This window comes from Anser brachyrhynchus (genome assembly GCF_964034855.1).
Source record: "Anser brachyrhynchus genome assembly, chromosome: 5".
Classification (NCBI taxonomy): domain Eukaryota; kingdom Metazoa; phylum Chordata; class Aves; order Anseriformes; family Anatidae; genus Anser; species Anser brachyrhynchus.
In genome coordinates this window covers 61,785,515-61,811,184 of record NC_137699.1, presented here as the reverse complement: position 1 = coordinate 61,811,184, position 25,670 = coordinate 61,785,515, and the positions used below count along the sequence as shown (strand labels likewise).

The following is a 25,670-nucleotide window of genomic DNA, read 5'->3' as shown; positions in this document are numbered from 1 at the left end:
CTCCCAGTCCCCTTCTTCCCCCATATTACTGAGAAATTCAGGGCTCTCCCTAAACACGACTGACAAATGCCATCCCTCCGCCAAAAGATGAGATTTGGGAAAAGGTATAGGTTAGAAATGCCTGTTGTGTTTTTTTTCCCCCCTTTCAAAATCAATAAATAAATAAATATCACTTTTCATTTTGCTTCTTTCACTGCCCACAAAGAAATCCCCAGGCGGATTTCTTCCCCCTGCCCACAGAACCAGGCGGAGCCCGCGGCATCGCCCTGCTCAGCCCTCGCGGGCGTGATGGAAATGGAAGACAACCATCGAGTGTGCTAGAGCCATTTTAATATAATTATACATATCTGCCAAATCCAGGAAAAAAAGGTTTATGCATATATATCTTTTTTTTTTTCTCAGTTAACATCTGCAAGCATAAACGACAATGAATTTATCGGTATAAATTCGTCCAGGTCAGAGCAACTGCCCGAAGTCCTGTTTGATTTGAAGGCTACCGCCAGCGTGGCCAGCAGCAAGTGAACTCCAGAGGAGCTTAATGTCCTTGGGTGTTTTTTTTCGGTCTTTTCTCTTTCATTCAAAGACAGTTTGTTGTAAAAAGTTTCAGTGCAGTTCACCTCTGGTGAAAGGCGATCATGTTTTTTTTTTGTGTGTTTTTTTTTTCTAATATATATTTTTTTGTATTTTTAAAAAGATGATAATAGGTAACTCAGTTGCTCTGAATTTCACTTATAATTATAACCTATTTAAATCACAGCAGAACTCCCGCTGGTGCGGAGTTCGTAGTTGCATACAATACAGGAGATCACAGTTTTGAAGTCTAGCACAGATTAAAAACCACAGATGTACCATTTATATAAGACACACACTGATTGTCTCTTAAAAACTACATATTGACTCCTTATGAACATTATTTTTTTTTTCTTTAAATAAAGTAGTGCAGCTAGGACAATCAGTCACACAACCCACACAGCCCTGAACCAAGTTCTCTCGGTGCCAACTTGAGCAAGTTGGGCATGAAACAGTTGAATGAGCTCAAGAGAGAAAGAGGGAGGGAGGGAGAGAAAGAGGGAGAAAAAGAGAAAGAGAGAGATGCTGTCCATTCCGAATATTTTAACCAAGGGTTGGCTAACACATTGGAAACCTCTGGGTGAAGGATATTTCCACGCACACACAAAAAAGAAATAAAAACCTAGACTTTTTTTTTTTTTAAACTGGCCCATAGGTGGAACGATCTCCCACCTCTTCCAAACAAAGAAACCCAACAATTTGCCTAAAACTATAAAGAACACAGATTGGTCTGTCTGTTTTCTGCTCACTAGATGATCTGTCCGTTTAAGGCCTTCCTCCTCCGTTTTCCTCTTTGTTATTCCTTTTCCAGAGCGTCTGAGCAGGAGATGAGTCTGAACGTGGTCACACCAGCACTGTCCCTCTTTTGTTGCTGTTGTCGTCGTCGGTTTTTTGTTCGTTTGTTTGTCCATTTGTCCGTTTTAGTTATTTTCTCTTTAATTTAACCAAGACCTGACTAAAACTGGAGCATTCGGCCCAGCGTGTTCGTTCTCGTCGCGGTTTCTCGTATGATCACAAAGGTTCCCCGCGGGCCTTCACAAAACCTGGAACTTCCATGAGGATGTCTGGTCTTTATAATCCAAGCAGTCAGCATTGAAGTTTAACTTCCAGGAGGCGGTTTGGTCTTTATAATCCAAGCAATCGGTGGTCGAGTTAAAGCCCAAACTGGAGGCTCCGTAGCCCTGGGTGGAGAGGGAGGCCGGAGACTGGTTGAGGTGGCTGGTGACCGCGTTGGCACCCATGGGACTCAGGGTGGCCCCAGGTCCGGGCAGCTGGTGGTGCATAGGGGTCAAATAAGATCCACAGTCCATCCCTCCGAAATAGGAGGTCGAGCCAGCGTATCCTTGGCTGTAACCTGAGGCCTGGGTGTAGGTCATGGGGTAGGACCTCTGCATGCAGGAGGAAGAGGTGGACAGGGGGTCGGAGAGCGGGGAGATGGACGCCGGGCTCCAGATGGACACGGGGGCGCTGCTGCTGGAAATGGTGGGGACCGAGGTGCTGGAGGGGGGTGTGAACTGCCCACTGGTCCCACTCTCCGAGCTCACTTCCCGGGCCGGCGAGTTCTTCTTTTTGGCTGGCCGCACCTTGTTCTGGCCCCCGTTCTGCTGCTGCTGCTGCTGCTGCCGGCACTTGGCCCGGCGGTTTTTGAACCACACCTGGAGACCGGGAGAGAGGGAGGGGAGGATGGAGGGATGGAGAAAAGCCTCACCTTAGGGACACGCAGGTACCCCAGGGCTGAGAGCCGGCGCTGGAGACAGGGCACGGGGAGCGCTCCCCGGCCAGCGGGGCTATGCAAGGCTCCCCCTCCCTGAGATCATTAGCAGTAATAATGAGGGGAAACAGGCAAACCAAACTGCTTAATGTGGTCACTTTTGGGGGAAGCAGAGGAGGACACTCCCTTTTTGCAGTTTGCCAGCTGGGGACCCCCAGAAATCACCATTTAAGGCCTGTTGAAGCCTGAGATTCAAAACAATAGAGCAAAGGGGGGGGGAACAATTAGGGGAACTGAGGCAGGGGTTTGGGGGCGCAGTTGCAGATGTCTCATTTACCCCTAAATAGGCTCTCTGCTCTCCAACCCCAAACAGGGGTGGCCCCCAACCCACCTCAACCTCTCCTAGCAGGGAGCTGTGGCGAAAAGGCTGGGGTTGAGCATGGGGAGGGGGGTCCTGGTCCCCATGGCCATGCTCTGCAGGGGGACAGCCCCAGGCGGCTCTGTGACCAGAGCCATCCTTGCAGGGAGGTGGGGGGCACGGGCAACATAGCAGCTGCCCTACCCCGACTGAAGGGTGCCCTGGATCCATGACAGGGGCAGCACGGGTCCTCGGGCCCCCCTCCTGCCCCACAGCAGCACCACCAGGATGGTGTCTGGATTAGCACAGCCCAGCCTCAGCAGAGGGGTCCCAAGACCTCCCCTCTCCAAAACCCCTCCAAAAGCAAAGGAAGCTTCCCGGTCTTTCACTGGCGTGAAAGGGAACCCCAGCCCTGCACCAAGGATGCGGGGGTGCCTGGGGATGCTTTGTGGCCTCTACATGGGCCTGCGAGACCAGCTGGTATGTGGCCAAAGCAAGGTGCAGAGCATGGGGATTTTGGGGAGACCACCCCAGCCCAGGAAGGCCGAAGGCTCTGCACCAACCCCCAGAGCTCAGCGAGGAAGGGGAGGCCAGGCTGCAACCCAGAAGGGGCAAATCACCGCTCTGACCCCCCCCCCCCCCAGACACCCTCACCCATATGTGAGCATCCCTCAGTGGGCTCGATGGGGCTGGCCCCATCCCCTAAAGCAACCCCAAAGGGCTGGGGTCTCAGGGAGACCGAAGGGGGGGGGGGGGGAAGCAGACAGGGCCCCCCAGTTCCTACCTGCACTCTGGACTCGGGCAGGTTGATTTTCAACGCCACCTCCTCCCGCATGAAGATGTCGGGGTAGCGGGTCTTGGCAAAAAGGGCCTCCAGCACGTCCAGCTGCGCCCGGGTGAAGGTGGTGCGCTCCCGCCGCTGCTTTCGGGGGGTGGCTGCGAAAGGAGCCGGGAGCCCTGGCTGTCACTCAGTGTGCTCAGCTCCCGGGGGACCCCCCCAGGGGCACCCCCCCTGCCCCATCCCCGCCCGCTCTCCCTGGTGACCCGCAGCCAGCCCCCAGCCGCATCCTTGCGGCGATCCCGGTGCCTCCTCCCCAACCCTCCCTGCAAGAGGCTGCCCCCCACCTCCAGCAGCGGGGTGGCCCCTTTTTGCAACCCCATGGAAAGGTTATAAAGGGTAAAAAAAAAAATAAAAAATAAAAAAAGTGAAAAGGGAAGGGAGAAAGGGGGACCCCACGGCACCGCGGTCCCCGGCGGCTTCTGCTGGGGGAAATCCGCGGGGCAAAGGGAAAAAGGGGAACCGGGGGGAGAGGGGAGAAAAAACGTGGCTTACCGGGATAACCGACGGACGGGTGCAGCAAATCCATGCCCGAGGTTGTGAGACTCAGGCCATTGACTGCATAAGGTGGTTGCTTAAGATAAGACATCATGCTAAAGTTGTAGCGGGGAGGAGAGTTGGCCGAAATCCGGGCGAGGGGGAGCCGCCCGAGCGCCCTGCCTGCCCCGGGCGGTGCCTGGGGGTGCCGTCGGCCGGGGGGGGCCGCCAGGTGCCTGCGGAGGGGAGAAGGGGGGGGGGGGGGGGTCAGGGAGGTGGCTGCCCCCCGGCTTTTATCCCCGCTGCCTTCCCCCGCCGATCCTCCAGCTCTTAAACCGGCCCCCAGCCGGATTTGGGAGCCGGGAGAGACTGAGCAGATAAACGCATCCCTCCCCAAAAAGGCAGGCAGGGAGGGGAGGGGGGGGAGCAAGTCCCATCCAGTAATTACTGCCCGAACAAAACCCCCCATGCCTTCAACTGCCCGCATTGTACGGCTGCCCGGGGCATTTGCATAGGATTCCCGGCCGGGCACCAGCTAATTGTCTCAAGCAAAACTTGATTGGGGCCATTCGCAGACACAAAGAACCCCTCGGCTAAATAAATAATGCAGATAACAAAGCCCAAGGGTGAGAAACAAAGAAACAATTCAAGAAACCTATCTCTCCCCTAGTCTCTTGCAAGGACTTTAATTATCCCAGGTTTGGGCAACATTCAAGCCTCCCCCCCTGCCCTTCCCCCCGACGATGCTGCATTTCAGAGCTCAAATGCCCGCTCGGGCAGAGCCAAACTTTTCTGCTCTACCGCCATCAGTCCACGCCTGCAGTAATTTCCACCGGCCATTTGCACCTAATTAGTACTCCGGGTAATTAGATTTGGAGGCAAGTAACAGATTTATTAGGCTTTCAAGAAACTCTTGATGACGGGGCTGGAGCTAAACAAACACCTCGCCGAGCGGCCCGGGGGCGGCCAGCGGCTCCCCCCCCGGCTGCGGTCACCCCGGGGGGGCTCCGAAGCGGGACTGGGGGGCCCCCAGCACAAAAAAATACCCGACGGGGGCCACCCCCCGGCTCCTGAAAGGGTTAAGGTTGGTCCCCGTGGAAAAAGTGGATTTAAAATTTTTTTTTTCGCCGAATCTCGCCTTTCCCTCCACGCGCGGGGGCCGTCGGAAAAAAAGGGAGTCGAGCGCAACTTTTTGCCCCAAACCCCCCAAAACTCGGTGTTTTGGTAAAGAGCGGCCAGGGGAGCGGAGCCGCAGCTCCGGGAGGGCTGAGAGATGCCGGGGGGCTCCGGCACCCCCCCCCCCCCGCACCCCCCCCCGCCTTCCCCATCGCCGTCCCCGGCTGTGCCGAGCGGCTCCGCGGGCGCGCATCTTGCGCGGCTCGGCCTCGCTCAACGGGGGCAAGGAGCCGGGCCCCGCTTTTAACACCGTGCCCGGGGAGGGGGGGCACGAAGAGGATCCGCTTTGCCGGGGGGGGTTTCCCGCTCCGCACCCTCCCCGGAGCCGCCAGTTTGGTGGCCACCGGTTGCGCGGGCGAGCAAAAGTGGTTTCGGGGCGCGTTTGAAAACGAGCAAACGAACCCCGTAAAATTTAAAACGCTAAAAAAAAATTAAAAAACGAGCGTCCCCCTTCTCCCTCCCCAATTCTCCATCCGCGTAAAGGCGGCGCAGCGCGGCCAGGAGCCTGCCCGGCGCAGCCACCCGCGGAGCCGCTCGTCCGCGGCCGCGCAAGCGGGGAGCAACGGCTCCGCTCCGCAATCTGTCACCTTTCCCCCTCCTCCCCCCTCGCTCCGCAAAAGATCCCGGCTACCAGTTGCTCTGCCCTCGCTCAATAATAATTACCCCGTCCGAGAATTAATTATAATAAATGTTTTCTTGATAAACTAACGAGATAATCCGGGCGGCACACGCTCCCTAATTACGGGCCACCGGCCCCAGCCCCGCTGATGGCCCGGGCTGATTAATGCAAGGCAGCGAGCCGCGGCCGGGAGGGCAGGATGAGGCCCGGGCAGCCACGGCTCCATCCCCGGGCAGGGAGGAGAGGGGGGCGCGGTGCTGAGACAGGACGGGGAATTTCTTTTGCTTTGCCTTTCCCCCTCCCAAGAGCTCGCTTCCACCGCGTTTCTTACATTTATTTTATCCTATTTGTAAATTTTTTTCCCCCAAAGGGAGGATTTGGGGTTGGCGTTTCCCAGCACGGGATTTTTTTTTTTTTTTTCCCCCCGCTGAGGGGGTGCCGGGGAAGGGCCCCCCCGGCTCCGCGCTTCGCCCCCGGTTCCTGCGCGCAGCTCCGCGGCCCCGGCCCCGCTCCGGAGCGGCCAAACGAAAGGGTCTGCCGGGGGCCGCCGAGCCTTTTGACCCATCTCTGCCTCCCCACCGCCACCCGATCGCCTTCCTAACCGCCTTTGATTTCTTATTTTTATTTATCCTTTTACTGGATTTGCATCTTTTTTTTTTTTCTTCCCCTTTTTAAAGGAATAAATAATAACTCTCAACTTCTCGGGGGATCCGAAATCCAAATCAATCTCGGCAGGCGGAGGAGGTTTTGTGCTCTAACGAAACTTGTGCCGGTGCACAAGGACTTTCCCGACTCTTTGTCGGTGCGGTGCGAGCCGGGGGATGGAGCCCGGGGCACGGAGCAAGGGCGCCTTGCGCCCCGGCGCTGCCTTGGGGAAGCGCGTTCCCACGGCCGATGATAAAAATAATAATCAAAATAATAAAATCGGGGAGGTGGGAAACACCTCCAGCCCTTCTCCGAGCTGGGTGCAATTCTCGCCATCCTTTTCCCCCGCCCGAAGCTCCGGCCCAAAACGCGCTGCCCGTTTCTCTCCCCGGCTGCCGCGGGTGCTTGGGCGCAAGGATGGGGGGGTCCGGGGCGGCAGCCGGGAGGGGGGGAAATTTCCCCCCGGTTATTTCTAATTTTCCAAGTTCACCTCGGTGCCGGGGAATAACGAAAGGCCAAAGGATCAGGCCGGGGAAAATAAAACACCCGAGGAAACCGCGGCGAGGTAACGCTGCCCGCAGAGCAGCGAGCCCGACCTCCGCCTGCCCACGAGAGACGGGAGCCGTGGGAAGCTCCGGACCGTCTCCTCCGCTCCCGGATTCGGCCCCTTTTGCATTTTGCATCATTCCCTGTCTCCGGAGCAGCCTCCCTCCACCCGGCCCGGCCCGGCCCGGCCTCCCCGGAGCATCCCCGCAGCTCTCCCGGGCAGCCTCCCTCTCCCAACGCCGCTGCCCCCTCCACACACGCTCTTAAAAAAAATAATTAAAATAACAGCAGTAATAATTTTCCCCATCCTCACGCTGTATTTCGGCAAAATGCCCCCCCGAGCCTTGCCCCCCCGCTCCCGGGGGGAAGAGGCGAGCGGGTCCGACTTACCTGCGAGCCTCGGGCAGGGTGGGGGGCGAGGGGCGAGCGGTGCCGGCCGGGTCCTCGCCAAATTCAGGGCTCGGGCTGAGCTGGGAGAGGAAGCACAAAGCGGGAGGTTAGAGAGCTCGCCGCATGCACATGCCCACGACATCGGAAGGGGGGGGGTGGGGGGGGAGGAAAAAAAAAAAATGTTTGAAAAAGAAGAATAAATGGGGGAGAAAGGGGAGGGGACGGTGCGGGAGAGGAATGCGGGGATGCTCGGGGTCTGGGCTCGGTACATACAGAGCTGGCCGGTGCCGGAGCTGGTCAAGTGATTTTATTTTTTATAATAGTGGCGGGGTGCGTTGGAGCTGAGGTCTCTACCTCTCTCGGGGAGCTTTGCTGAGAAAGCGCCTCTCTGGCAACTTTTTGACGCAAACTCTCCAACCAATGGCAGGGAGAGAGTGATTGACACATCTAAGCCAGGGGGAAAATAATAAAAACACACAACAGGGGGAGGAAAAAACAGGCCGCTGCTGTACCGGGGGGACAATCAAGCGAGAAATAACAGCCACCAAAATGACACGAGAATATACATTAAAAGAACCTGCTCGGTTTAAAAATATACATTATGGAGCGCAGCGCGTGAAGTCATTGTCCAAATTAAGGTGATGGACGTTAAGCACGGCTCACGTTAGCCTATTGCCCGGGGATGGAGAAGAAGGGGGTGGGGGGGGACACGATAAAAAGCAGAGGGTTGGGGGAGTAATAATAACAACAAAAGATATTAAAATATATAAGTAAACATTGCGGGGGGGCGGCGTGGAGCCTCGGCTGAGCAGAGCGGAGCTGGGAGAGGGGAAAGCTGTAGGGGAAACCTGCCCAGGGGTAGGGGGAGTGGGGTAAGGGGGTGCCCCAGCTCCGGCCCCCCCGGGCCCTACCGCACCCACATGTCTATAAGCCTACATTTAAGATATATAGAGATGGCTGGTGGTGCAGGACGAGACTTCTGCAGCAGCGCTGCGTTGCCTTTTGCAAATATGGACGTGGAAATATTTTCGTAGGAATAAACTCGGTGCAGCGGAGGGGGGCTGGGGGGCTCCCCCCTGCCGAGCCGAGCCCAGCCGAGCCTCTCGCAAGCATCCGTCCCTGCCCAACTTCTCCCGGGTAAAAGAAACCCGAAAATGAAGCTTGGGGACAAGGCAGGATCAGGGGAAGCTCGGGGAAGGAGCGGTCAGCCCGGCTCTGTGCGCACTTTCCTCACTTGTGACAATAAGGGGACAACGCAGCGGCTCCCTCGTTTTAACGGGGTGACCTATGTTAATGAAGTTATAGCAATTAATTCGCCTCTTTGTGGCTCTCTCCGAGCCTGGCTGGCTGTGTGCAATCAAATGTGGTTGTCCTTGGACTTACCGCAACCACCGACCGCTGCCGGTGCAGCCCGAGCTGGCGCTTTGCAGGAGCAGGTTTGGGATGCTCGGGGTTGGGTTGTTGGGTTTTGGGGTTTTGTTTCTGTATTTATTTATTTTTTTCCTCCCAGAGAGGAGGAGGAGGAGGAAGGAGGGGGGCGAAGGGAAGGAGGGAGGAGAGAGGAGGGGAAATTAAAACAAACAAACAAACCAACAAACAAAAATAACCCCTCGCACAAAAGCAGCCGCAGCCCGGCGGAGCCGCTCCCACACTTTGGAAGCTTTTTTTTTTTTTTTTTCCTTTTTTTGCCAGACTTCGCGGAAAGTTGGTGCCCGGGGGAGGCCCGGCTGGGGGCTGCAAGACCCCGGCCCCCCGACCCCCCCGACACCCCCCGGCGCCGCTCCCCCTGCCCTCCGCTGCGCTGCGCCTGCAGTCCTTGGGGTCTTTTTTTTCCCCCTTTTTCTCAGAGCCGTGAGACTTTTTAGGGGCTTTTCGTTTGTTGGCTTTCTTTTGGGTTTGTTTTTCTATTTTTTTTTTTTTTTAATTTTAGGGTGGGGGAGGGTGGCGAGGGGCGGCTGCAGCCCCCTGCCCCATTGCAATCCCCCCCTCCCTTGCTCCCCCCCTTGCCACACTTGCGCAGAAATCCGCGCCGGGAAAATCCTTCCCTCTCACCTCCCCGCATGTCGGCACGGCCCCTCAGCCTCTCCTGTAGCAGAGCAACAGTAATAAATATCCCGATTCAACCCTCCCCACCGCCCCCCCCCCCTTTTGCCATCGCCTCCCGCCCCCACATATTATTTAATAACCTTAATCCACCTTGGAAGAATGAGGGAGATAATTCGTTGCCGTGTATCCTGACCAGGAGGGTATTTTCGAAATCGATTAAAAATAAAAGGGAAGGGGGGGGGGAGGAGGGAACAGACGAGGAGAAAAAAAAAAAAAAGAAAAAGGAAAAAAAAGAAAAGGGGGTGCTCGGGGGCTGGAAGAAGCCGGGCTGAGGCCGCCAGGAGGGCTGAGCAAGGCAGAAGCATCGCTGCCGGTGCCTGGGAAGGTGGCCGGGAGCGCAGGGAGGGCAGCGGGCATCGCCACCCGCTGCTGCCGGGGGGCACCGGCACAGCCCCGGCCTTCCCCGGCTCCCCCCGGCCCCAGCAGCCCGGGCTAATTCCCTCTGCCAAGAAAACAAGTGGCAGAGCCGGACAGCGTTACTTAAATAAACAAGGGTCTCTTTAAAATTCTCATCCACTTCAGATGTCTAAAGTAAGATTGTGATGATTTTGTCACGGTTTGGTAAATTTACCCCTTTAAGAGGCTTTCATAAATCCCAGAACACACCTTCAGCCAGATTTGAATATAGATTTAGGTTTTAAAACCCAGAAGCTGGGAACACCGCTTTATCAAAGAGAATTTCCCTTTAGCTTAGCAATGTGTCGGAATGGCTCTCGCAAAGATTGGATCTGAGAGGGGGAAAAAGGGGGAACCTTCTTCCTGGAGCAATCCTGCACACACTTTGCAGCTGCCTCTGCCTCCAGCCTTCTGCAGCTCGTGGAAAAGTTGCACCAAAAAAAAAAAAAATGTTGCAGCTGTAGGATCTAGGGGTTTTTATTTTTTTATTATTATTTTGATATTTTTTCTTTTTTTTTTCTTTCTTTTTAAAGAAAAACCAAAACTTTCCAATCTCTTCTGGTCCATTTGGAAAGCGTTTCAGAGCAGGTACGGTCCCAGAGAGCCAGACTAGCCCGGGCTAACGGGGAGTGAGTGGATCTGTGTGATTTGCACTCTCAGAACTTTGTGCTCAGAGAACCAAAATCTGCTTCTGGGATGAAAAGAAACTCTAACTTCTGCTTCTCAGTAAGTTCTCCAACTTCCGATGCCAACCGGGTTACGGATCCATTCCTTTTTCTCTCTCTGCATAGCTGTGTCTCTCTGGTCTCCTTCTCTCTCTCTCTCTCTCCTTCTCCTTCCTCCGGTGTAATTTCCAACTCCTCTTTACTAACGCGAGCGTTTTGCGAGGTTTTTTTTTTTTTTTTTGGTTGCCGTGTGTGTTGCCCACCAGGCTGATCGCGCTGCGGCTGGGTGTGCTGACAGGGAACCGAGGCGTTTGTGCAGGTTGGGCGAAAAGTTGAGGAAGGAAAGCGACCCCCCCCCCCCCCCCCCCCAGACCGAGCCGATTTATTATTTGTCATCTTTGCATCTCCGATCGGCTCCGCAAAGCGATGCATGCTACGCACTTTTAAGCTTTTCCCCTCATCGGATTTGTGTCTCGTTAAAACATTCCGTACTTTCCTGGAAGTTTATCTGCAATTCAATTGCGGGATTTTTTTTTCTCTCTCTCTTTCGACACTCCCCCCCTCCCAAATTTCCCTTTTCGGGGTGCAATCCCAGAGCCCTCGGCAAAGCCGTGCCACTTCGAAAAAGGGTCGGATTCGTTTAAAAATGCCGGAATGCTAAAAAAAAAAAAAAAAAAGGAAAAAAAAATCCCCCCCCCCTTCTTCCAAGCGCCTGGGAGAGGCATGGCAGAGCCGGCACCTCCTTTGGGGAGGGGGGTGTTTGGGTTTGTTTTCCTGGGGAAAAAAATAAAAAGAAAAAAAAGAAATAAGGCAGCATCTTCGCCTAGATGAAACCAAGTTTCATAATTTGAGTGGGGAGGGCCGGGGGGAGGAGAGGAGGGGATGGCGGAGGCGATCGGGGGCGATCCGCGATTCGCGCAGCTCCTCTCGGGGCCAGGCAGCTCCCAAAAATGATGCCCGAGAGCGGGGAAAGGGAGGTCAGCGCCTGCACCTGGAGGAAGGTCTTGTGTGTGGGGGGGGCGGAAAGGACCCCCCACCCCCCCAAAAAAAATTATAGAGAGAAATAAACCACCAGCACTAATGCAAAATAACAATTAAAAAAAGTCTTTGGGGTGGCTGCGCCGGGGGGTGCGTGGGGTACGCGCGTGGGAACGGGGCCGTGGATCTGTCCGTGCGGCTGTGTGTCCGTGTGCCCACCAAACTGGCTCTAATTCTGCCAGTTTGCATCTTTTTTTTTTTTTTTTTTTTCTTCCCCTCTCCAGGCCACGAAGTTACCTTGATGAGCAGCTTCCTACAGCAATCAGATTATAGCTCCCCGAGCCAGATATTAAAATAACGGTTCCCGTCCAGTATCTCGCGTGTTGGCAAACTTGGGAGAAATGAAGGGGTCGGGGGGAGGGGGGCAGGGAGAGAAAGAGCCAGAAAAAGGGTTTTGTAAGAAAGAAGAAAAGAAAACCGCAGAGAAGCTTTAAACTAGTCTTTCGTTTGTAACCTTTTACAACCTTTATTTCCCGTATATGAAAAGCTCCTTTTATTGAGCCCCAGAAAGAACTTTTTTCCCCCCTTTGGATTTTTAATTAGAGCCCATCAATTGCAGCCATATATATAAGAATCGATATAAAGTAATCCGTGGAGATGGGCTAAGGTTTTAATCGAAAATCTTCTTTGCCATTCTTTGCAGATCTTCTTTAGCCGCTGGCTGGTGGAGAAACAAATGTTCATTAGGAAAATGCCCCCCAAACCCCCAGAGCAGCCCCCCCAACCAAACAAAGCCCCAATGCAGAAAGCTCGCAAAAGATCAGAAACCAACTGTTGTTGTTACCATGTGAATAAGAAATTACTCCTGTGCTTAACTTCATTTTCCTTTGCAGGCAGTCATTGCTGGGCGGGTTTCTATATCGCAAACTTTAAAAAAAACAGCTCCGCAGCCTACAGCTAATTTCCCCCCTTCCCGGACTGCGTGTCGGTGATGGTATTTTCCTCTGGTTTGTGTGCCCGCGAGTGGCTGTGTGTCCGGTAACAAAGATCCCACAAGTACAACACTGCGGGGAAATCCAGACCCCGTCCCCTTGCAGCCTGTCAGCCTCACAAATAGCACACTTTCTTTTTTTTTTTTTTTTCCCTCGGCTTTTTTTTTTCCCTCTTTACTTTCTTTTCTTTTTTTTTTTTTAAAGTGTTTTCCATTATGTAAAACTTAACCCTTTGCCTTCACGCTATGGAATATTTATTTTCCAATGCAAAGAGAAAGGAAGAAAAACCCCAAGTCCCTAAAAGCTCCCCAAACCTTCCTCCTTTCTAAAGAACTAGGGCTGTTTTTTCTCCAGGGGTAGGAGGGGAGTGGAAGCTAAATATTAAACAATGCAGGCAGCTTCGGGTTTATTTTGGTAAATTAATTGTGAGACGATTCTGGCTCCCGTGTGTTTCTGCATGATTAAACTGTGCTATTTGTTCCCCAAAGCTGCACATTAGCAGAAAGCGCAAGTCTATTTTAAAGCATCATCCTCAGGTTTAATGTAGGCAAACTAGGCTGAGCGAAAAGTTTACCCGAGTAATTGCGGCTAAGAGTCGACTGTAGTAGTTTTAATCATGATTTTCTATCTGATAAGTGCGTTTGAAAGAATGGACCCCGCATTTTTTTAATCTGAAGGAAGCGAATCTGACCGTATTTGTACCCCAACCTCGCGTCTTATCTGTATGAAATTTCAATTTATTTAAAAGCCTGGTATTTAATACACTACACGGGCCACATTTAGTTTAGACAAACCCCCCTCTTGTACTTTCTCCGTAATCACGCCTAATGAAAACGTGGGATTTTCCCATTATTAAAAAAAAAAAAAAAAAGTGAAAATATAATGCATCTTCATTAGGAAAATTGACTGCTGCGCTCAAGACAGTTCTTAATTGAAAAGGCAACCTATTTTAATGGTGTGGTTGAGGAGAAGATTACATACTTTATCCAAACACAAAGACAATTAATAATGAGGAGCAGGCTGCTGCCATTAACTCTAATGTAGTTACATCAATGTCAGCGCCAGCGCCCGTACCTGAGGGGTGCGAGGCTCGTCCCCCCCGCTCCGCCGGGCCTCTGCCCCCCTCCCCGGTGCTTTTTGGGGGATGCACGGCCCCAAGAAGTTGCTCTCGGAGGGGACTTTGGGAGCAGCCGAGCGCAGGACGGGCGGGAGCGCGGCGGTGCGGAGCGGGGGCAGCGCTAAAACCGAGGTCTGCAAACGAATCCGTGCCCCCCAGCCCGGGGACAGCTCGGGGCCCCCGGCACGATCCCAAAGCTGCCAAACCCGGCCGGTCGCCGGAGCGACACCTGCCCTTCAGGCACCAATTTGGGGCGGAAAAAAAATTAAAAAAATTAAACTTTCATTTGCTCGGTGTGCCCCTGAAGTGTATTTACGCCGAGCGCTGGCTGTTAAGTTTTTTGTCTTTGTTTTTCCTTTCTATTTATTCTTTTTATTTATTTATTTTTATTTTATATTTTCCTTTTTCCCGCCCTAGGAGTGGGCCGGAGGCTGCCCGGGGCCGCCCGGTACCCGGAGCCCGGCTCCGTGCTCGCGGCTGGGGCTGGGGGCGCGGGGCGGTGCGCGCCGCTCCCCGCTTACACAAAGTCCCCTCCCTCGGAAGGAAAGTTCATTCGGTAACCGCAAATACAAGAATTAAATCACAGCAGCGCAGTTTCCCCATCAAAAAAAAGAAAAAGGAAAAAAAAAAAAAAGGAAAGAAACAATGATCAATCCCCCCTTGTTGCAGATTTGTTTCACTTTTTTTTCACTTTTTTTTTTTTTTTTTTGGAGGGGGGTGCGTTGCAGCCTGGCTGTGGGGACCTGAAGGTGTATTATTATTTTATTACTATTTTTTTGTGTGTGTGTGCCCTGCCTGCTGTCCCTCCCGGGATGCTGGGAGCACAATGCGGGAGGCCCCCGGGCCTCATCCTGCCCATTCGGCCTCCGGTGGCTTTGCATCACCGCCGGGGGGTGTGGGGGCCTGTGCCAGGCCCCCCCACCAGGCAGACGGACAGGACCGTGGCCAGCATCCCCTCGTGGACAGGAGTGGCTGTGGGTGGCTGTCCTCCCAGACAGACAGACGGATGTGGACACGGGATGGGCATAGGGCATAGGATGGCACTGCTGTGCCCATCCATCTGTCCCAGACAGACAGACATAAAGGTAGGAAGGGCATCTGTCTCCCCCAGACAGACAGACAGACGGACAGACATAGCGGTAGGAAGGGCAGAGCAGTGCCCATCCGTCTCCCCCAGCCAGCCAGACGGACAGACGGACGGACAGCTGCCCACGCATCCCGGTGAGCAGAGCTGGGGGCAGCCCAGGTGGGACCAGGCTAATCCCCGGGCAGACAGACAGACAGACAGACAGACGGGGGCCGTGCCCCGCTCACCCTGCCTGGCCGAGGGGTGCCCCGCTAAGCCCCACGCGGGCGAGGTGGAGCGTGGCCAAACCTCGGGCTGGGGCAGGGCCGGATCCGGCCATGGCTCAGGCAGGCGGAGAGGGCCAGAAGCACGGGGCTGTGTTCAGCCACCGGCTGGACAAACGGACACGACGGTGCCCGGTTGGGTTTTGGCTGGAAGAGGCAGAGCCCGATGGGTTCCCGTGGGAGATAGGGGGTCCACAGCCCCCCAGACAGGGGGTTTTCTACCTGCAGAATGAAACACAACGCAGCTTCCCTCCCCGCGCGGGAGCGGTGGGGTCCAAAGTGGCTGTGGCCTTTAGGAACTGCCCTAACATCCGCAATTGGAGATAAAAAGAAAGTTCCTGCTGGTTCCCTTCCAGACAAATGAGCCTGGCCGCGTCCCTTTGCTCTTTAGCAGCATCTGCCCACCCTCTGCACCTGATTCCTTCCAGGAGCCTTTCATCTCCCCCCGCTGCCTGCTCCCGCAGCCCCAGCTGATCTGCCCGCGGGCTTAATGGGACGGGAGGACGCGAGTCCCCGGGGACGGCCCTGTGCCCACCTCCTCCTTCTCATCTCCGCTCCCCCACGCACTGCATCTCCCCCTCGCCTACTCGGCCGGCAGCTAGTGAAGGGATTTCTGGCATCAGGAGGTTCTGGAGATTTTGCTTTACTGTCCGGGGATGGCAGTGCTAGGGGCTGGTTGTCCGATAATTTCTCTCCGAAGGAAGGCTGTCCCTGTAATGGGGAGGTTGGTGGCAGGCTGGTGCGTGTCTCTGTCTTTACATTCTCTCTGAGAAGCAGGAACTTGTACCAGATGCACCCAGTTTTGCCCTGGACGTGTTTATTTTCATATCAATGGTGCAGGTACATTCGATACCGACAGGTCACTGAGAAAAAACCATCCTTTTGTGCGTGCTCACTGATAAGCGCTGCGATGAGGTTCTTCCCTTGGGAGCAGAAATGCCTTTCAGGTATATTTTACATCACTCCTGAGCCCTGCCCCGTGTACCCCCAGCTCTGGTTCCTTTCCCTGGACGTGGCTGCCACCTGAGGGGGGTCCCCAAGACCCACACAGCACCGCTATGGCATAGGGCTTGCGGAGGCCAGCTGGGACACCAGGGACATCTCAGGTGGCATGGGACACCTGTATTTAGGCAACAAAGCCATGTGCGCAGCTTGAGCTGCTCTACCCTGTGATGCTCAGCTCTTCAGCTGCCTCCTGGTGCACGGTGAAGCTTCCTTTAAAGCTTTTTATGTCCACAGCTGAAATGTAGGCACCTGTAAATATCACAACCTGGCCTGTGTTTTTTTTCCCAGACTCCTTGTGATCATTTTTTGGTGCCTGGTTTTAGCACTGGTGATGTGGCTGCCTCGGTCTCCAGGGCATCTTGAATTAATGCGGTGACCTCAAACACCCGGCGGGCCCTGAGTTTGGGGGGTGCTGACAACCTATCCCCTGAGAGCAGAGCCCTTTCTGAGGGCTCTCACCTTGGCCACCCTAAACCGTGCCAGTGTCTGCCTGTGGGGCATTTTGTGCTCTGGGTGTGACCTGGAAAAAACCCTCCAAGTCCTCAAGTTCTCCTCCTACGTGAAAACCCAGCACCATCAGGATGAGGTGCAGGCGGGAGAGCAGATGCAGCAGGCAGGTAATTTCCTAGAAGCTACTGCTAGGATTGGGACAGGGATGGGTTCTTGAGAGGGGTCCATGCCGTGCGAGGGGCAGAGCCATGCTGATGCTCTCTGCTCCATCTCGCAGGGCTCATCCTGCTGGAGAGGAGCTGGGGAGAAGGGGCAGAGCCCGGCTCTGGAGCAGTGGTGAGCAGGTTTCCACAGCTCCATATTTAGGGCAATTGCTGCCAGTTAATCTATTCAGGCCAAAAATCCACATTTGATATCTGATGAGAAATTCAGAATGAGTTGCAGCTCTTTCTCTAGTCTGCCTAGAACAGACATTTGCAGGCTATGTAAGCAATTTAAATATTTTATTGAAATGCGACATTCCAACATTTTTTACAAATGCATTGCTAAGAAATGCAGACCATGCTGTATAATTGCCCATCTCCCCTTAACTTACAGCTTTGTTTTTTTTTTTTTTAACTAAAAAAGTAAAACAAAAGGAAGAAGGTGAATTCCTTTCACATAGATAAGAATTTTTCAACTGGAGGACATTTTTTTGACAAAATATTTTATTTTCGGGACATCCTGTTGCACTGTAGCTAGTTTCTACTTCTGTGCTTGGATTGTTAAAGGAGTTATTATATAAAGCCTATTAGGAAAAAAAAATATAAAGGCCACATGCTCGTCATTCAGAAAAGCTCTCCAGTGTGAGACGTACAATTCTTACCGATGGAAGAGGGAACTTTTAACACACTAAATTAGAGCTAAATCTGCAGCCCAAGTGGGCTTCATTTTGTGGACAAATATTTCTGAGAGAAATGAGTCTCTATGCTCCCACAAGGATGGCTTTCACATTGTAGCACCCTGCCTTGGACATGTGCGGATTTTGGCTTCAAAGGTGGCCATTTTGTCAAAATTGCACGACTCAAAAACTTGAAGGAATGACCAAGCTCAAGTGGAAAAGTCAAAATGTGATGCATGGTTTTGAGAAGTGCAGCTGGGAAACTTGGAGAAATGTAGACAAGGATATTATAAATGTTAAAAAAAAAAAAAAAGGATGTTCAGTAATTGGGTGTTTATGAGTGAGCTGGTAAGAGACCTTCATGCTGAATGAAACTCTATACATTATCAAATGTTACTCTATACATTATCAAATAATATAGCTATGTTTTGTTACAAAATTAATCTATCATTTGAATACCTTGCCAGTGCTAACAAATGAATTCACACCATACCTGGATGCTATAGGGCTGCATTATGACTTTTTTGCAAGGGAGGAATTGTCCTATAAGTTAAGGCCAAGCAAAGAGGTTGTGGGAAGAGCAGTCTAGTGCCAAAACATCTTTTTTACATCTTGAAAATCCAAGTAACACTCACAGCATCTCCCAGGGAAGGAATTTCAGAAGACACTTGTGCTGTGCTTGGTGAAGCAACATTTCTGTGGTTTTGAGACCCATGGAGAAATGGGCAAATGGACAGATCTGCAGGATGTCCCAGAGTGTTAAATTTTGCTCAGGTTTAACTGAGGGACGTGTAAAATCTCATGTGGCTACACATCTGAGGCAGATCAAGAGTGCAAAGTGCACATTCCGATAGCAAGCACCAGAAACATTCCCAAAGGGTTGCTTTTGCCCTCAGTGCACCAAAAGCTCCCTGACTTTGACGGAGCTCTGCTGCAAGTATAAGACCATACAATTTCAGGGGCCTAATTTGACTGCTTGCCTTAATTAGAACCAGTTTTGTTTAGGCGAGCTGGTTCCCTTGCTGGGAACCAAGAAATCACAGACTTATACCTCAGAAAGTTCTCACTTTTAAAAAGATGGAGAATATTGTCAGATGTGCCTAGATTTGCTAGAGGTGGCACAACCCCCTTAGAGACTTGCATCCCCAGGTCTCTAAAAAGCAGCGGCATCCTGAGCAAGAGCAGGGGTATCTTAATTCATTAACACCAGCCCCAGCACATAGGATAATTTGGCCTATATGAATTAAAGACTTTGGCAGTTTTCGCCTTTCTCTGAAATCCCATTGTGCTCTAACATTGCCAGTTTCCTGCTGGTGAAAGCAAAAAAGAGCCATGCAGTTGGTGTCTCAGTGACCCCGGCGGCTGTGGCTGTGGAAGTGGCACCAGTTTTGTCCTCGTCTGAGGTCCAATTTTTGTGTGTGTGTGGTTTGGGAGAGGGAAGGAGAGGCTGGATTCCAAACTTACTAAAACCAATAAAAATATCACAGTGCGGATCAAATACTTTAAAGTGTTTGTCCCGAAGGAACATTTATAAATCCATCAAATGTCAGTTTGCACATTAATTACTCTCTGTTTCCTTTGAGTATGGCAAAAGAAATTTTTACACTTGCCTTTCCTTTCTGTAATTTCCAGCCTTTAAACCCATTGCTCTCCCTCTCTCTTCCTTCCTCCCCCCTCCCCATGTAAGGCAGCCAAACCTGCAGGTTGGCTCCTCATAAATTGCTTGGCCCACCTGGGAATGTCTCTGCATGCAAAATTCTTCCCTGAGTGCTCGCCTGGCTCATAACTGGCATAACCTGCTCTCTGCAGAACCACTGAGAAGTTTTTAGCCCAATCTTCTCCCCAAATGCACTCATTTTAGGGTATTTCTTAGAGAACTCATCCAGTTCCAACCCAGTCATCTACTCTGGAGCTGGACTTTTTATTATCAGGTTATGCTATTCTTTTAAGCACCTTTTTTTTTTTTTACTCTATTTTTGATAGGAAAATTCCATTTCAAAATGAAAAATAAAACTTTAATTTAGAAGTGGTGAAAGAAAGCACATGGCATTTTCAAAATAAAATCTTCCTTAAAGACATCCAAATGAATTAAGAATGTTTTATTTTCCAGATTTTGTCCACACCCATACATAGTTTTGGATAGCATGATACTCAGATTTTCTGTCTGTCAAGAAATAAAATAATTGCTTAGTACTCCTCACATGCTTTGACAAACCTTAATTCCTTAATTGCTTTAATATGAGCAGCTTTGCATCATGTTTATACACTTTTATTCTCTCTGACTTCCACGGGTTCTGCTATCTTTGTTTCACTGGTGGAATTGTGAATTGTGGAGGGAAAAGGTGTGTGCAGAACAGGATCTCCCCTGCTCAGAGCAAGCCTCAGGTGCCAGCATCTGGAAGCATCTATCCCGATGCTCTAGAAATCACTACCACCCGCAGTTGCCTTGCTGACAGTGCAACAAGGGAGAAATTTTGCCTTCCCCAGTGTTAACAGGCAAAGCTTTTTGCAAAAAGAGTAAATTAGAAGATCTTTTGATTGATCAGCTGTTCATAAAAAGACTACTACATAAAAATGCCAGGCATGGTTTTGCTAACAGAGCATCCCGAGAGACAGCCTTAAATTCTCAGAAACATCCTTTTTTGGCCATCATTCTGCACAGGAGTGAGTGATGGTTTGTGGGGTGAATAACAATAAACTTGCTCAACCATAGCACAGACCATGGGGAAGCATGAGCAAGTGAAGACTTCCAGTTGTGGGGTGTAGCCTATGGATTTATTTGCCCTCAAAAGCATGTATATCACAGAAACACAGCTAAGGTGAGGGCAGAGTAACCCAGACTGTCCTTCAGCAACCTTAACGACATTCAACCATTCTGATGGAATGAACAAAGTAAGATGAAGTTGGGACATTGGGAAGCCCCCACCCACAGCCCCTAGATTTCCAGGTTTATTATTCCAATCACTGAATGCTGTGATTAAATGAATCTTTTCCTTCTGATGGCAGTAAGAAGAACACGGCTAGTTCTATTGGTTAATTAAATAGTTAAGATAATAAATTCATCTGCAGGTTATAATGTCTGTAATGAATAAGCCACATCCTCTGCTGATGGCATGCCATTCACTTCAGTAGAACTATAGTGATTTTTCCAGTGAATATTTTTGTGTCTTAACTTGCCAGAAAAGATTTTGAGAATAGTTTGACCTTGCGCATCCGTAACTAGAAAGCTCCGCTTTCAGCTAATGTGAAGTGACTTTTTGGTACCAGGGGGATTACGGATGAGGTCTGGTAACACAAGGTTGAGTTCAAGAGAAAATATAACACTCTCTCAAAGCAAAACTCCGGCTTTATTTTAAAGTGAGCACATCAGGCATATCATGTCCAGCTAGCAGCAGACACTCCTCTGAGTACACAGCGATCCCGTTGCTACCAAAGACAGGTAGACCAGGCTGCAGGTGTATACAGATGCTCCACCATGGCCTCCAATTTTGGTTTTTACAGACTACGGTGAGCTCAGTTACTTCTGCCACTAACACGTTTTCCTTCTCTCGGTCCTGGCTTCATTTTGGAATTGAGCTCTTGGTTGGGTGCTTGGATAAACACAGGGAAGAAAAGCAAGAAGGAAAAAAACCCAGTCTACTTGTGAGGGAGATGAGCTTAATTCCATTCAAAATTATTTGTGATGGAATTGAAATGAAATCACAACAGAAGGTTAAATTACAGCATTCATTAGACCTTGCTGCTGTTGGGTTGCTACCTACGATCTCCATCCAGTGGCTTCCTAAGCAATCAAGTGGTGCCAGGCTGCCTGATTTCAAATGAAAACCAAGATCATCCTCCTTCATTATTTCTACTGGAAATAATAATACTGTTACTCCTGACATTGTTAAGTTCTAACAGTGCCTTCCAAAATGCTGAGGTCATTGTGAAAATGGCCAGGGTTGGCCTCTACCTGTTGCCTGTCTCCATGTTGTAGCCTCAGAGCACAAAGGGGAGGTGGGAAAGCTGCAGCTCAGTCCCAAAGAGTCTTCAAAATGGAAAAAAGCAGCAAAATATCCAGTGGGAGCAAGAGTAGATGTAGCTGTAAGAGATGTCAGTGCCCATTTATCAACTCTCTGCTTCACAGGTGATGTGGGTGCTAATTGTCGGGCTGGTTACTTTGGCTCCTCAAATTCCTTGGATTGTCAGGTTTTTGGGGTCTCTTGTGCCAGGTTGGACCGAGCCAAGCGAGGAAGTGCCTGAGGTTTCCTGGGACATCAGATCCTAAGGAGCGTTGCACCTAACTCCTGGGTATCAATTGGTGTCTCCTTACCCCACAGCTGGTTCAGGCACACAAGAAATGGGCCAGGCAGGATGAGGCCTGGGGGGCAGCACAGTATTTGTGGTGAACCACCACACCCGCTGAATTTCAGGGATGACCTGTACTTTGTGAACTGGAGGTCTCTGAGCAAGTAAACACTATTTCTGTCAACAAGGTGCCCGAGAGTCTGTCAACACCATCTCTGCTACTACTACTACTAGAAATCCAGTGGTAGGAGAGGACTTCCTGTCAGGGGCAGCAGCCTTGCATCAGTTTATAGATCTAGATCAGATAGGGATCATTTAATCCAAGAATTTAGGATTTTATGTGTTGGCTAGACTTTACATTTGTGGAGTAGTATCTGCTTCTGTAATTGCTGTGTCTGGGAAGCTAATAAAGATGGCATTTTATACTTTGTTCACTGAAGTCCATTAGGTGGGATTCTGACTGTATCTCTTCTAGCCAAGGTATATGGGAAGGCATTTACTCAATCTGGTAACGCAGTCTGTGTTTCTACTGTAGTATCTACCTACTATACACATGTCCTGCTTGTGTGGTGCTGCATTAAATCAGCACCCTTTTTATTTCCATTCTTGAGGTAGTGATTTAATAGCTCATATTCCTGACTCATCAATGCAAAAGCATGAAGAATGGGAGCTATGACCTGAAGAGGGAAGGAAAGACACAGCAGAAATATTGCACAAGGCACAGCTTGTTGATTGATATTTATTTATGATTCAGATGTGGAGTAAGAGTACCGCATTTAAAAGGAAATGGTTTGTGCTTTTAATAAGGCTCTTCACTCACAGCTGTTCTGATATAACCTTTGCATTACCCATTGCATTTTCCTTGTAGTATTCTGGCTTTATGGTCTGCTGACTCACAGACATGTATCTTCTTCATTACTTAAAAATGTGATTGCTTACATAGCAATCTCTTCCTGTAGATAAAATGAATGCAACTTCCATTTGCTTTTATATTTTTTTAATATAATACAAAACCATCGCTGTTATTAGTTTAATATGGAGAGCCTCTTAAAATGGTCCAAGCATCATCTGCTTTATTAGTGCCTGCTTGACAAAGCTTCCACATTCCACAGTTAGTTTGCTTCTGAGGATGCTAAGGCTTTACAATACGCAGTGAGATTTTGATAAAATCTCATCAAAGCCTGCTAAAAGATCTCCTTTATCTATTTTGATTGGCTTGATTACATTGATTAATGAAACACTGGAGGATTTTATGTGATGGGATTAAATAACGCAATTAGTTTTAATAATTTTTCTAAAAAATAGATTTTGGAAAGAACAAAAGGAAAAAAAAGAGAGTAATGTTCTGTGTATAGTATTCATGATAAGTCATAATTCTTTGGTTTGCCCCTTGGAACAGTGGCATTTCACAGACTTCAGATGCAGGAATGCTCAAGAGGAAATATAAGTGAGAAAGTTAATATTGGGGTGAGTCTTAACTCTACAATATTTTACAGGCTGTCACTCACTGCAGTGCTAGGAAGGAGCCTCTGGCACCCTGAAGGCAGGCTGTTGTTTTGCCATACTGACCACCTCCTTGTTCATCTCTGGCTGTTTACAGAGGAAATTTCTGGATGAAATCATATAATTTACACGGGTTAAGTAGGCTGCGGTATTTGCAGCAAAAGCTGGCAGTTCTATGACAGTGAGTGGCAGCTGCCTGGACAAGCCATAGCACTGTCTGCTTATGTTTGTGTTTAACCCTTAGAGTTTGCTTGGAGACATTTCACGGTCTCTATGCAACCTCCACCACCAAAATCAGTGGAGTTGCACTAGCTTCCCCTAAGGGTTTCCCCTATTACAGCCTATGTGTCTTGGGGCCAAGAAGGCAGATTTATGGAAGTCAGAAAATTAAAGTCAGTATAGTCATTGTCGTGACTATTGAAAACTAACAGCAATGAGGTTCAACTGATGTGAGTAAGAGGAGCTACAAGAAAGTAGCAGAGAGCATTACAATTCTGCTGACTATTCCTCAGTTTGTGCTCAGGTGATGAGTTTACAAAGTGGCACATCTCCTAGGACACCTTTCAGGGATCTCTGTGCTTCTGGTGAGGATTTGCATCCCACATGGGCTTTGAGAGAAGTACTGGGTGTGTAACTTGCACATTTACCTTCTCCTTCAGACACAAAGCAGCTGTTCCTGGGTCCATCTGGGCTCTGTTTCTGAGCAAATCCTTCGGACCTGGACTCAGGTACCCCCATGGGTACCCATACCTAAGGTGGACACAGCTGCATGTTATTCAGGACTGCGAGGAACAGTTCAGCCCCACATTGTCCAGGATTGCTAGTCCTTAGTTCCCAGTGCAATGAATAGAAGGGGAGGTAACACTATCAAACATAATCTTATAGTGGCCTGTGTGGACACTGCCTCCAACTCCTCCACATTCACTGTGTTGGAAGACAGGAGCTGGTCTGAATTGCTCTTCATCAATTGGAACTTAGATGAGGCTGTAGGTGAACCCTAAGCACTAGAACTGGAGGTCTACATGGGGCCCTCCATCTCTTTGTTCTTCTGTTGCTGCAGCCATGCAATAATTAGGCTAATATTCACGTGCCATTTGGGGGTTCAGTGATGTCTAATTGACATTTATAATGCATCCCGGAGATCTTGAAGGTACATAGCAATATGAATGCAGAGTGTCATTGCTGGAGATTGAGGTCTCACTGGCATTTCCTACATCTAGAATATCAATTCTAATTGCCATTTATTCTTCTTCTCATCTAGGTATATCTCTACATCTTGTTTACTGTCACTCTGCACTAAGCTGTTACTTCAAAGCATTTGCCTTGAATAATCACAATCAGTAAACTGCATAACAGCTTTGTTAAATACACTGCCTCTATCCTTACAGTAAGTTCCTGGGAAGAAAAGACAAGCAGAAGCTGTGCATTTTGAATCCAGGTCTGATTTCAGAGATAGCAGGCAGCAGAAGTTTGTGCACACAGTTTAGAGAGGTTTGGGACTACACTACTTCTCCATGCAGTGGGTCATGGGAGATACTGTATTGCCCATCTGCTCCATGGTTGGATCCATGGCTCAGACAGTGCAACGATGAACATGCTGGTTCAATCTAAATAGGATCAATTTTTATATCCATTTTAACTTTATTATTTTTTTTTCCTACATGTTCTTTGTTCATAGAGTGATTCTAGGTCCTTCAGCAGGGAAGGCACAAAATTGTGGATTTTCTTCTGATTTTGTTATTGAACCTTTGTGTGGCCCTGGATGCATTTCCATCCTACCCTTTGTGTGCTTTGATTTCCTACTCTTTAAGCTTTCCATAGTATGGAGTGACTCCTACACTGTGTTTATGTCACACCCAGCTCAGCAGGGTCCTGATCTCGTTGGAAATTTAATGTGGCATCAATATCACTACATTACACACCAATTCAGTTTACTCTTTTATTGCTAATAGCCCCAATACTGAATGAGTCAAGGCCCAAACTGCTCAGGCTGAGGTAAACGAATAGTCCTATTGAAACAGGCATCCAGATGATCTGTTTCAAAGAAAATGTTGGGCCTCTGTTGGTAGCGAGGGACTGAGAGTGAATGCAGGCTGTGCAGAGTGGCAGGATAAGGTCATCTGCGTGTAGTGGGTGCTGGTCAGAAAAAAAGCCTCACAGTCTCCCTTCATTACAGCTATGGGTCTGGGAAAAAAGAAACAGGACTCAGGTAGAGGACAGATGCTTTCAGCAGGTTCCCACCCCAGCCCGAATCTGTGCTCACTGCCTGCACGCTGCCTTTTCTGCAATACGGGTCCTGCAGCCTGCATGTGCCTGGGCCAAGTGCTCCTACCTGTCTTCACACTATGCAGATAAATCCATGCAAAGTTTTCCTGGCTGATGCAAAAACTATCATCCTGATTCCCCAAGGCAAGCATATGTGCTCTCTGGATTTGTTATTGCATTGACAACACTGATTATCCACAGAAAAGGACGGATTCAGACACAAAGTCAGATATCAAAACTGCAATACTAAAGTATAAGGGTGAAAATTATGTGTTGTTGTTGTTTTTCATGAACAGAAGTTTTCTTAGCATCTGAAAATTTGCCTCTGCACTGCAAAATGCTGCTT

The 25,670-nt window shown here is 50.0% G+C and overlaps 1 protein-coding gene and 1 long non-coding RNA gene across 9 annotated transcripts in view; one reads left to right on the top strand and one right to left on the bottom strand.

Moving 5' to 3' along the window:
* Positions 1-313: 313 nt before the first annotated feature.
* Positions 314-7,917, bottom strand: OTX2 (orthodenticle homeobox 2). Of its 8 annotated transcripts, XM_080593513.1 has the most exons (5): positions 7,604-7,917; positions 7,331-7,410; positions 3,973-4,190; positions 3,424-3,596; positions 314-2,225 (listed from the first exon to the last, which is right to left on the bottom strand). In XM_080593513.1, the coding sequence occupies exons 3-5, from the start codon at positions 4,067-4,069 to the stop codon at positions 1,605-1,607; spliced, it is 891 nt and encodes a 296-aa protein (XP_080449639.1). In that variant the 5' UTR covers positions 4,070-4,190; positions 7,331-7,410; positions 7,604-7,917; the 3' UTR covers positions 314-1,604. The 8 variants fall into 8 exon arrangements, with proteins under 8 accessions (XP_080449639.1, XP_080449643.1, XP_080449644.1 ...); XM_080593517.1 differs by lacking the exons at positions 7,331-7,410; positions 7,604-7,917 and adding an exon at positions 5,794-7,292; XM_080593518.1 differs by lacking the exons at positions 7,331-7,410; positions 7,604-7,917 and adding an exon at positions 5,762-5,770.
* Positions 7,918-9,489: 1,572 nt separating this feature from the next.
* LOC308195274 overlaps positions 9,490-25,670 on the top strand; it is a 61,623-nt gene continuing 45,442 nt past the window's right edge. The window contains exon 1 of the long non-coding RNA XR_013951385.1: positions 9,490-10,558. This is a non-coding gene — a long non-coding RNA (uncharacterized lncRNA). The remainder of the gene's footprint in view (positions 10,559-25,670) is intronic.

What these genes read in the sequence shown, in the direction of transcription:
- OTX2 (XM_080593513.1), bottom strand. Translation starts at nt 4,069, where the DNA reads ATGATGTCTTATCTTAAGCAACCACCTTATGCAGTCAATGGCCTGAGT. An exon ending in CCCGTCCGTCGGTTATCCCG is followed by an intron (nt 3,597 to 3,972) that starts GTAAGCCACGTT and finishes AGTGACAGCCAG; the next exon opens with GGCTCCCGGCTCCTTTCGCA. An exon ending in TGCCCGAGTCCAGAGTGCAG is followed by an intron (nt 2,226 to 3,423) that starts GTAGGAACTGGG and finishes CCCGGTCTCCAG; the next exon opens with GTGTGGTTCAAAAACCGCCG.